At 42.2% G+C, this 12500-nt stretch overlaps 1 protein-coding gene across 7 annotated transcripts in view; it reads left to right on the top strand.

Moving 5' to 3' along the window:
• Nucleotides 1–12500, top strand: part of LOC143302338 (uncharacterized) — a 114341-nt gene that overhangs the window by 39516 nt on the left and 62325 nt on the right. For 5 of the 7 annotated variants that reach the window (XM_076616962.1, XM_076616963.1, XM_076616961.1 and 2 more), the window contains 7 exons: nucleotides 362–729; nucleotides 2679–2913; nucleotides 7575–7637; nucleotides 8730–8828; nucleotides 10064–10209; nucleotides 11829–11889; nucleotides 12365–12469. In XM_076616962.1, coding sequence (XP_076473077.1) covers nucleotides 362–729; nucleotides 2679–2913; nucleotides 7575–7637; nucleotides 8730–8828; nucleotides 10064–10209; nucleotides 11829–11889; nucleotides 12365–12469 — 1077 coding nt within the window. The remainder of the gene's footprint in view (nucleotides 1–361; nucleotides 730–2678; nucleotides 2914–7574; nucleotides 7638–8729; nucleotides 8829–10063; nucleotides 10210–11828; nucleotides 11890–12364; nucleotides 12470–12500) is intronic. The other 2 variants (XM_076616964.1, XM_076616966.1) reach the window with 2 other exon arrangements.

The raw sequence follows: 12500 nt of genomic DNA, 5'->3' as shown, positions 1-12500 counted from the left end.
ATGTGTGTGTGTCTGTGTGTGTGTGTGATGTCACAATACAATACCTTGAGACCAGTGTAACAAAAGTTAAAACCATATCACAATGCTTAAAACCATGTGACAGTACTTCAGCATGAATATAACAAAACTTAAAACCAATGTAAGAAATCTTAAAACCATATCTCAACACTTCACGCCATATCACAATGCATCAAACCATGTCACAATACATCAAACCATATCACAATACATCAAACCATGTCACAATACATCAAACCATATCACAATACTTAAATATCACAATACTTCAAACCATACCACAATACTTCAAACCACTATATCACAACACCTCAAACCCTTCACCCACCTTGTCGGCCACCAGAATGTTGCCGCCACCAACGGGGTCTCTGCAGCAGCAACAGCATCAGCGACATCGACGATGAGCAACTCTGTCACCTCCCCCAGCCCCCGCCCCACCACCCCCCGCCTGGGTCTGGGCGGCAGTCGCGCCCCCTCCGGCTCCTCCTCCTCCCTCCACAAAGCTCCCCTCTCAGCTGGCTCGGCCAGCACGGCCATGAATGTGGCCGCGGCCAAGGCGGGCCTGAAGATCGGGGACCGTGTGCTGGTCAGTGGCTCCAAGGCTGGGGTGCTGAAGTATGTCGGGGAGACGGACTTCGCTAAAGGCGTGTGGGCGGGTGTGGAGCTGGACGAAGCCTTGGGCAAGAATGATGGGGCCGTGGCTGGGAAAAGGTAGGAGGGAGATGTGTTTTAGCTTGTCTGTCTGTCTGTCTGCCTGGCTGTCTGTCTGTAATGAGGGTGGGTGTGTCTGTGAGCTCCTTGGGGTAGACTTGTCGGTTAAAGAAAGTTACAACTCAGCACTTAAAAAGAGCAGATTAGAACTCAATTTATGAACAAATAATGGAAACATACTTGACAGAAAACAGTTTAGAATGCAGACTGTTGTATCCTTTGTTTCCTTTTGGGAGAAATCCACTTCAAAGAAGAAATGAAAATGTTGTCAGTTGTCCATTCTGAGCACAGTGTGACTTTATCAACCATGTATTCTACCATCTGTGCACAGATATTTGAATGAACGCCCATGTTCAGCTTGTTTGCAGAATGACTTTGTCAAGTGTGTGTTTTCACTGTCTGTGCACAGGTGCTTTGTTGCAAGCCCATATACAGCAGTTTTCAGTCTTGCAAGCCCATATACAGCAGTTTTCAGTGTTGCAAGCCCATATACAGCCACTTTTCAGAATGACTGTTAACCCATTGAACCCTTAGGAGTTTATAGACTCAGCAGGCTTCCATGCCATGTTGATGTGGAAAAAATGAAGAAAATATTCTGTTTTTTCCTGCAAGTTACGTGTAGGACATGTTCGGAAATAACGTAGGAGTTAGTTCCCTTTCTCTACGGCTTGTGCATACTGTGGAGTCATGGCCTAGAGGTAACGCGTCCGCCTGGGAAGCGAGAGAACCTGAGCGCGCTGATTTGAATCACGGTTCAGCTGCCGATATTTTCTCCCCCTCCACTAGACCTTGAGTGGTGGTCTGGACGCTAGTCATTCGGATGAGACGATAAACCGAGGTCCCGTGTGCAGCATGCACTTAGCGCACGTAAAAGAACCCACGGCAACAAAAGGGTTGTTCCTGGCAAAATTCTGTAGAAAAATCCACATCGAAAGGAAAAACAAATAAAACTGCATGCAGGAAAAAATACAAAAAAATGGGTGGCACTGTAGTGTAGCGACGCGCTCTCCCTGGGGAGAGCAGCCTGAATTTCACACAGAGAAATCTGTTGTGATAAAAAGAAATACAAATACAAATGCAAATACATAGGAATGTGGAAACTGTTTCAACGAGAAGAATTTTGATGCTGGACCACTGCTCGGGGGGCAGGGCTGAATGAGTTAATAAGCATGTGTTTTCACTGCCTGTGCGCAGGTACTTCGAGAGCGAGCCAGTGTACAGCCTGTTTTCAGAACAACTATGTGAAGCATGTGTTATTTTCACATGTCTGTGCACTGATACTGTGAGTGCAAGCCCATGTACTGCCAGTTTTCAGAACAACTATGTTAAGCATGTGTTATTTTCACATGTCTGTGCACAGCAGGTAGCCCATGTACAGCCTGTTTTCAGAACAACTATGTTAAGCATGTGTTATTTTCACATGTCTGTGCACAGCAGGTAGCCCATGTACAGCCTGTTTTCAGAACAACTATGTTAAGCATGTGTTATTTTCACATGTCTGTGCACAGCAGGTAGCCCATGTACAGCCTGTTTTCAGAACAACTATGTTAAGCATGTGTTATTTTCACATGTCTGTGCACAGCAGGTAGCCCATGTACAGCCTGTTTTCAGAACAATGTTAAGCATGTGTTATTTTCACATGTCTGTGCACAGCAGGTAGCCCATGTACAGCCTGTTTTCAGAACAACTATGTTAAGCATGTGTTATTTTCACATGTCTGTGCACAGCAGGTAGCCCATGTACAGCCTGTTTTCAGAATAACGATGTTAAGCATGTGTTATTTTCACACGTATGTGCACAGCAGGTAGCCCATGTACAGCCTGTTTTCAGAACAACTATGTTAAGCATGTGTTATTTTCACATGTCTGTGCACAGCAGGTAGCCCATGTACAGCCTGTTTTCAGAACAACTATGTTAAGCATGTGTTATTTTCACACGTATGTGCACAGGTACTTTGAGTGCAAGCCCATGTATGGCCTGTTCGCCCCCGTGCACAAAGTGACCCGCGTGGGGAGCAACATGTCGCTCAGCACTCCCTCCCCCATGTCGCGCTCCCTGGGCCCCGGTCTGCGCTCCGCCCGGGAGCACTCAGGGAGCCAAGAGTCGGTCAGCTCCATCAGCTCCTCGGCCAGCAGCGTGAGTCGCAGCCGGGTAAGATTGGGCGTAACCTCCCTGGCCAATCAGGTACTTGCAGCGAAACTGGCGTGCCCTCTTGTTTGTGGATTGGGTGGTTTCTGTCTCTTCTGCCCGGTGTCTCTCTGTGATTGGTTCCACCCACCCACCCACTTATCTTTTTCTTCTTTTTGCCTTGTCTCACTGGCTTGTGGTTGGGATGTCTGTAAAAATAGGATGGGCATGGGTGCCGGGGGGAATGTTGTGGAACACTTTAAGTCCGGAGTGAGTGGGGCAGATCTTATGATAACAGCAATAATAATGATAATCTTGTGTGTGTAAAAAAGATTAAAAGAAAACAGTTCATGCTCCTTTTTTTTTTTTCAACAGATGGGTGTTTGTTAAAAAGAGAATATTTAAGTTTCATTGGCTGATGAAAAAGAAAGAGAAAAGAATTGCACCAGAACAGCCAGTCATGATACATGTTAAAATGAAACAAAGTACCGAGTTCCATTGATCTAGACAGTTTTGTGATATCTGTCCAGAATGGTACGTCTGGACTTTTTTGACATTTTCTCTTTCTATTTTTAATTTTTATTTTATTAAGCGACGCTCTGTGTTCTGAAGTGTGTCCCAGTGGTGATAGTTTAGTTGTCCTTGAAGAAATAAACAGATAAATGGCAAGAACCATGTGGAGAGGGGGACAGATGGGTCAGTGTGGAGATAATTGCAGGACAGGAAGAACATGAACTATTTGTTTTGTTGTTGTTTTTTTTTAATGTGTGTTTTTCTCTGAGAATAGGATGGGTAGGATGTGAGTATGCTAATAGCAGGCCTTGTTAATTGTAATTTTTTTATTATTATTATTTAGAATATTTATTTCAATGTAAATTAAAAAAAAAAAAAAAATGAAGAGCAGTTGTATCCTGCTGTAAACAGCCACAGGCCAGTTGGACAACTGATGACTTGGTGTTTTTCTGTTCCTCCTGTCACACGCATTATGAATGTTGACGGATGATGCCGTGAGGCTTGTCAGTGCACACCTGGTAGTTGCTGTGAGTTCCTGGTCTTTGGTTGGTTCAGTTCTGTTCTTTTTGCTGGAGCGTGTTCAACATGTGTTGGTTGTTGTCGTTCATTTCTTTTTGTCATTCATTTCTTTTTGTCATTCTTTTTTTTTTTTTTAAGTGCGTTGGGTTACGCTGCTGGTCAGGCATCTGCTTGGCAGATGTGGTGTAGCGTATATGGATTTGACCGAATGCAGTGACGCCTCCTTGAGCTGCTGATACTGATTCATTTCTTTTCCCCATCTTGTTTCATTGTGAAACAGTTGTCACTTATGATTGAAGAATCTTAATCTTTGATGATTGGACGTTTTATTTGATATATGGTAAGATGTACCTGCAAAGAATGATCATTATTCCTGAGAACTCTAGTGAATCTTCACTAAAAAGTGCCATGATACAATCTCTGAGTTTAATCATAAAGTTAAAATACTTTACATCATTATTCTCCTTGAAGGTGGCATTATGCTTTTTGTTTTTATGTTTAAATCAAGAACTTGGGTGCTTATGTAGTTTTCTTTTTTTTTTTTTACTGATATCAGCTGATCATGTGGTCTGAGGTGCTGCATGATGGTTTGGTGCACTTGTTCAGAATCAGAATTCAGAATTCAGAATCAATTTTAATGTAATTAAACCTGAACAAGGTTTATAAGACATGCATGCAAAGTTACATGAAACCACGCACAAAAAAAAAAAAGAAGCAAAACAAAAATAGATAAATTCTGAACAAGACATTGAATCACTCTTGCACGCTATGGCATTTTTGACAGCAGTTACTGATAAATTTCCCAAACAGTCCCACAAGTTTGTCTTCCAGTATTAGCTGACTGGGTTTAATAATATTTGGAATGTAATTTTTAATTTTTTGTATGAATTCTATTCTAATTTCTTTGTATAATTCGCAGTCATCTAAGAAATGAAATTCATCCTCTATTGTTTGACATTGTAAACATAGTCTCCTTTCTTTTGGAATGTTGAAATATCGGCCTTTTTCTATTGCTAAATCATAACAGGATATTCTTAATTTGCACAGTGATTGTTTTTGATTATAATTAAGATATCCTTCAAGCAAATAAGGCTTGGTTCTGTGTTCACTTCATTTGCGACCTGATCATGTATCTGATGCTTAGCATCCTGTGAGAACACCTCATTGCCATGGTTTGGCTGGATGCTGGCCAAGTTTGATTCTAAATATGTGCAGGATAATTATTATGAAGACTGGCGAGGATGATAACTTCTTTTCAAATGAATGTGATGTGACTTGATCGTCATCACCACCATCATCAGCACCCACCTCCTCCTCATTATTATTACTGTTGTTGTTGTTGTTCTTTTTTTTCTTTTTCTTTCTTTTTTTTTTTTTTTTTTTTACTGATTGATGTTGTTGTTTTTTTGTTTCTTTTTTTTTGTTGTTGTTTATTGAATGCTTACTTTTTGTCTATGGTTTTGTTTCCTTTTTGTGAACGTAAGCTATGTTCTTTATGTGGTTATTGTCGATGCTGTATATAAGTTTTGTTTCTTTTCTAAATTTCTTTTCCAACAAAGTGACTGTGATTAACGTGTTTTGGGTGTGTGTGTTTTATGAGTAACTGGACAATGTTTAATCTACCATTTATGGTCGTTGTATTTATCCTTTTTTTTTTCATTTACTAACCAAAGTTTGGAGAGAGAGAGAGAACAAGAACAAGAACAAAACTTTAATCTCCAGGCCTCCGGCCCCTAGAAAGAGGTCAAAAGTACACAATATGGTGATCACTCAGCCACAACAAAATGTAAAATACGTACTAACTTAAACCTGTAGAACAAAAGTGCTTCTTGTGCAAAGTAAATTAATTCTAACTTTCATCATTGTTGTCACAGAATTCCTGTCGTATCTTCAGGGCATTAAATATATAAATGCAGAGTTTACGAATACTGTAAACAGAACCATTCTTCAGCAAGTGAACATACGATTGACCTTCAGAGTTCAGATGTTTTTGCCGCATGTTATTGTAAAGGACACAAATGTTTATAAAATGGTTTTCATCTTCGATCACATTACAACATTTACATGCGTAATTTGAATTACATTTGAATGTTCTTCTAAAAAATGATCCATTTATTGGGAGCAAACCAAGCCGTAATTTTACCAAACAGTCCCTAAAACACTTTTTATCCACAAGACAGAGTGCAGGATGATTGGGCATGGGGATGGAGTGGAGGAGTTTGGGGGTAGGGGGTGTGTCAATCACAGAGAAGAAAGCAGTTTGACAGTGTCTCTAGATGCTGGGTATGTTCTTGTTTCCATAACCCACCGAACGCTGACATGGATTACGGGATCTTTAACATGCGTATTTGATCTTCTGCTTGCATATACACACGGACGGGGTTCAGGCACTAGCAGGTCTGCACATATGTTGTCCTGGGAGATCGTAAAAATCTCCACCCTTCACCCACCAGGCACTGTCACCGTGATTCGAACCCGGGACCCTCAGATTGACAGTCCAACGCTTTAACCACTTGGCTATTGCGCCCGGCGGCCCAATAGACAAATGAAGAGAGCGTTTCCACCTGTTTGCCAGAAAGTTGGGTTGACCCTGACAGTGGGATGGTGGGGATTTGGAGCCCTGGCTTTTGTCAGTGTCTCTCTGCAGCTGACCAACAGGTGTAGCAAAGTTTGTGAGTCCTTCAGAACCAAACGGCTGTTGCCGGTTCGCCTGTCAGGACATGCTGAACATCCCTGGGTTTTCCACTGGCTCCAAAAATTCTGACATGGGAGAAAATGTTATACATTCTTTTTTTTTTTTTTTTTTTCTTTTTTTTAAAGAAATAATACCCCATTTTCACCCTTTCTTTTTGTTAATCTGCCTACTGGTTTTCTTTGTGAATATGTTTGCAGGTATAGGTGATATTGTGGCTGAGAAAATGTCACATATTCTAAAACCAATCAACCAACCAACCAACCAAAAAAGAACTTTTTTTTTCTTTCTTCTTGTTTACCTGCCATGTGTTTTCCTTTGTGAATGTGTTTGCAGGTGTAGGTGTTATGGGGTGATATATCTTAAGTGGGTGTGTTCATGAGTAGTTTTGTCGTTTACTTCGCATTCAGACCTGAAGGGGCATATGGCTAAGCTGTAAAGAGTAGGGATTGAATTAGCTGTGTATGAGATCTATACTTTTGAGCTGTATTGGGATTGGCAGTGATGTCTGTATGCATTGTTTGGCTGTGCCATTTGATGAATCTTTGTTGGATGGAAGTCAAGTTTGATGATTGGGTTGGCATTTGGTCAACGCCTTGAGCCACAGATCATGCGTTGTGACGATGGTCATATTGGCCCATCCTGATCCTGATGCTGTATACCATATTAGGATGGTGGTCATGTTTATTCATGGGTTTGATAAAAGTTATCATGCTATTTCTATTTCTGGCTGAAGGAAAATTTAGCAAAGTCCAACGATGGGTTGACCCATCATATTGGCAAAACAGCTACAACTACAGCATGACGAGTTAACCTGTCATGTTGGCAGTGAACAGGTTGAAGAGCTTTGCTCTTTTCATGCCTGTGGCAAACCTGTGATACAATGAAGAGATACCTGTCAAAGTGTGTTGGGGTTGGGGGTCTTATGCTGTCTTCCCTCTGTTCTGCTTGCCGTGCCTGTGATGGGGGCGTCGCTGATCGCACGGACGGACAGACCAACAAAGCGGGACAAAGGCCCAGCACTCTGAACCTGTCAGCCACCACTGCCGCACTGCAGGTCAGTTGTCTGCCTTTGTGCCTTCTCTCACTTGCTTGTCATTTTGTGTCTGTGTATGTTTTTGTGTGTGTGCGTACATGTTTTGCAGGTGTGTGTGACAAAGGGAAGAATGTGTGCACTGTAAGAACACCTCTTCTTCTTCTTCTTCTTCTGCGTTCACTCGTATGCACACGAGTGGACTTTTACGTGTATGGCCGTTTTTACCCTGCCATGTAGGCAGCCATACTCTGTTTTCGGGGATGTGCATGCTGGGTATGTTCTTGTTTCCATAACCCACTGAACGCTGACATGGATTATAGGATCTTTAACGTGCGTATTTGATCTTCTGCTTGCATATACACACGAAGGGGGTTCAGGCACTAGCAGGTCTGCACATATATTGACCTGGGAGATCGTAAAAATCTCCACCCTTTACCCACCAGGTGCTGTCACCGTGATTCGAACCCGGGACCCTCAGATTGAAAGTCCAACGCTTTAACCATTCGGCTATTGCGCCGTTCTGTAAGAACACCAAACTGAACATTGATTTAAGGGACAAACAAAATTGAAGATGTTTCACAGAGATTACTCTGGTTTTTTTGACAGGGGTTAATAAAGATAAGGATAGTTGGTGCATGAAAGTGGAATTAAACACTAGAACACTGCAGTCGTATGGAATGTGCAGACAACCTCAATGATAATGATGTCAGGTGTCTATTGTAAAAACCGAGAGACTGCAGATATGAACAGAGAAATGAGATATGAGAGAAACCAGATAAACTTTACTGTGGGCAAGGAAGTTCAAGAAGGAGAAAGACCCCACACTTTTTTGGATGTCAGTTTTGATGGTGTCTGGATGATGGTACTTTGCTATTGTTTTCAAGGTTTGGATCAGCTTTGGTCGTGACCAGCTTAGTAAGATTTGTGAGCCCAAAAGTGGCCTTTGACGTTTTATTCACAGCTTGATTTCTGACTTTTTGTGCATGTGCGTGTGTTTGTGTGTGCGTTTGTGTGTGTGTGTGTGTGTGTGTGTGTGTGTGTGTGTGTGTGAGTGAGTGTTTGTGTGTGTGTGTGTGTGTGTGTGTGTGTGTGTGTGTGTGTGTGTGTGCACAGAAAGCCCTGAAGGAGAAAGAGGAGCACATAGAACAGTTGTTGAGAGAGCGAGACCTGGAGAGGTCAGAGGTCGCCAGGGCCGCTGCCCAAGTCGATGAGGTCAGTGTTTGCTGGCTGATTGTACATGCTTGTAATGTATGGTGTAACATCATCATTTGTGTGTGTGTGTTCGTTTTTTGTGTGTTTTTTTTTAACTCACTCCGGACGAACAGTTTTCTCTCTTGCTTTCCCCAGCAGACGACCCATTTGTTAGGGTTAGGAAAAAAATCACAAAAAATACCAAACATGAAGTAACTGAATGAAACTCCCTGTACTTGACCCACTGACCCCTCTTCTCACATCGTCTGTACGCCTACCCCCCCTCCCTCTCTTCACAGCCCTCAGAAGCTGAGTCACTGTCAGTATCTTCTTGCTGGTAGCTTTCTTCACTGCAGATACTTTATTCAATGTCTTCATCATCCTCGTCAATGTCGAAACCTTAGTTTGAAGCATTTCAATCACTTCAGCAGCAGTAAAAAGCCGCTGTTGTGATCTAGTTTGCTCCAGAATTTTCACTTGTATCGCCTGCAGCACCATTTTCGATACATATGCAGATTAGCTTGTCATGTGGGGTACCAAGGTCAATGGCTGGCCAGCAAGTGTATAGTCACGGAAACCTCACGAAGAAACTTTCCATTTGACCCATGACACGTTCGCAATGCCCGGTGTAGCTGCAATTTTTATGCTACCCCATGAGGTATCACCCAAGTTTGCTTGATGTTCTGAATCATTCTTTTTTTTTTTTTTTTTTGCAGTTGAGAAAATCAACAGTTTGAAGGACATTATTGCAAATGTGTTTGAAGATATCCTTTTGAATTACTGTTGATCTTGCTTTTATTCATTTCCCTTTCTGTCATCATTGTCTCACTCACTAGCTTTACTACAACTCTTGACATTGAAGAGGAAAGAAGGTATAAATGTTAACCCCTTGACTGCTGTACTTGGGTGAAATGTGTTAAAGTGCAGCATGAATTTGACATGCAATTTATGCACTTTGAATGTGTTTAAGTGGTGTTACTGGTTTTGCTGAACAAAAGTAATGCAATCCCAAGATGAAGAAGTCCAAATGAGTGATTACTGACATCCTTGAAATAAATTCTTATCACAGTGAGGTGACAGTCCTTCACTGACAAGCATACTCACCTACAGCAGTCGATGGGTTAAAAGAAAAAAAATCAATGAATGTAAAAATAAAAGACACAAAAACAAACAACATTAAAAAAAATTAAGAACATCAGATTGATGGTGTCCGTGGTGGTGATGATAACACTAATGATGGTAGAGTGTTGTGTCAGGCTGAGGGACAGTTGTCAACCATAAAGTCGGAACAGGAGCGGTTCCGGGGAGACGCCGAGGAGCTGATCGGACGGCTGCGGTCCCAGATCACACAGCTGGAGAAGGACAAGGAAGAACTCACCTCCCGACTGGAGGACGAACAGAGGTGGGTGGGGAACAAGGAGACACAGATTAGGGGACGCTCGCTCAGCCTGGCTCATTGACTTTGTATTTTGTATTTCTTTTTATCACAACAGATTTCTCTGTGTGAAATTCGGGCTGCTCTCCCCAGGGAGAGTGCGTCGCTATACTACGGCGCCACCCATTTTTTTGTATTTTTCCTGCATGCACTTTTATTTGTTTTTCCTATTGACGTAGATTTTTCTACAGAATCTTGCCAGGAACAACCCTTTTGTTGCCGTGGGTTCTTTTACGTGTGCTAAGTGCATGCTGCACACGGGACCTCGGTTTATCGTCTCATCCGAATGACTAGCGTGCAGACCACCACTCAAGGTCTAGTGGAGGGGGAGAAAATATCGGCGGCTGAGCCGTGATTCAAACCAGCGCGCTCAGATTCTCTCGCTTCCTAGGCGGACGCGTTACCTCTAGGCCATCACTCCACATGACTTAGCAATTCTTGTCATCAGTAGTGGCTCAGTAGATGGCTAAGTGTGCTGAATTAGAACAGGCTTCACTCAGTTTGGCTCTGTGACTAAGCGATTATTGTCATCAGTAGGGGCTTAGTAGGTGACGCCTAAGTATGTTAATTTAGAACAGGCTTTACTGAATACCACTGAAGTGATTCAGCAGTAGTGCAGGGTCTCCTTTGGTGTATAGCCTCCTGGCAACCTAACATCAATGGTTGGATGTGGACTGTCATTGCTAGGACTATGACAGACAAACCCAGGTTTGGCTGTGTATGGGGGACTCTGAATGGGCAATGAAGGAGAAATACCATGGATACAATGAAGATCATGAGGCAGCAAAAAGAAAAAAAAAAGAAAAGAAAAAAGAAAGGGCATAATTATGGGAGAGGGGAGAGAAGGGGTAGGCAAGATGAAGGGAAAGATACACATAGAAACACATTTATGATGTTTTTGGTTCAAGAACTGCCATTAAAGAATTAAATCTATCATTAGTGTTCCTTATCAGATATAGTGTTCTCAGAAAATACATGTTATTTTATTTTACTGTGTGATACTTTCATATTTTTATTCAGCTCAGTATGTTATACTTTTTTCACCATTTAAGTTCAACCCCAGTCATGTTCATATGTATGTTGGACTTGACTGAAGGCTGAGAGACTGTGTGGTTTGAGTGATGAACCTTTGGATGTACACATAAACTCCAGTCAGATTAATAAAGACATGTGTTGTATTGTATTGTGTTGTGTTGTATTGTATTGTGTTGCATTGCATTGCATTGTATCAACTGCTGTGTATATTAATGAAAATGTAGCCATACATAATAATCTTGTTAGTTCACAGTCTGTAATAAGTGTGTGTATGATAAAATGACCCCCCCCCCTATCCCACTGTCTGATTGTATGTATACGTTATATGCATCGTGGAATCTGTCGTATGTCTGCATTTATCAATTGCATGAATTTTGTGAAGGCATTTCTCAGAACTCATATATATGTATTCTTTTTTTTAAAGAAATGATAGGAAGAATACCTGTCTCCTGTAGGTATGTGTCATACACATGTATGGAGCATGTGTGCATGTGTTCTTGTTGGAAATGCACCAGCATAATTGTCTTTTTTTTTCTTCTTTTTTTTCTCAGGCGTGTTGAAGATCTGCAGTTCCAGATTGAAGAGGAAGTGATCTGCAAAGATGATCTGGAGGTGAGCAAGGAAATCAGTTTTGATTTAACCCCTCAGCTGCTGCTAACAAGTGTGCTTGTCAATGAAGGCTGTAATCTCATTGTGAAAAAGTCACAGGTCAGGATATCGGACACCAGTTTATGTTTAGACTTCTTTGTTGGATTGCAGTACTTCTTATCAGTTACTTTTTATTCATCAGATTTTTAGCTTGTCAGTTCACAGGCTGTGGTTAACCCTTGGAGCCCTGAGTTCCTGAGCAATTTTAACCCTTCTGCCTGAGCTCCTGAGCCAAAATTTGCAAATAATTGGTATTGAACCCTTTGAGCCCTGACCACCGCTTTACTGGTGGTAGAGAAAAATGACACACAAACACACACACACACACACATGCGCGCACACTCACACACACACACACACACACATGCTCACATGTGTGTTTGTGTGTGTGTGTGTGTGCGCATGTGTTCATGCGAGCGTGTTGCATGTGCGTGTGCAGACGACCAAGGAGCAGGACGAAGTGCGTCTGCGGGAGCTGGAGAGGAGTCACGGCAAGGAGAAGAGGAGGGCCGACACCCTGGAGAAAGAACTGGAGGCTCTGAAGGTCAGCTTCCCTGGGGGGTTGATTGGTCAGT

This window comes from Babylonia areolata, chromosome 29, assembly GCF_041734735.1.
Source record: "Babylonia areolata isolate BAREFJ2019XMU chromosome 29, ASM4173473v1, whole genome shotgun sequence".
Lineage (NCBI taxonomy): Eukaryota > Metazoa > Mollusca > Gastropoda > Neogastropoda > Buccinidae > Babylonia > Babylonia areolata.
Note: the sequence above shows the minus strand (reverse complement) of the source record. Positions and strands in the feature narration are given on the sequence as shown.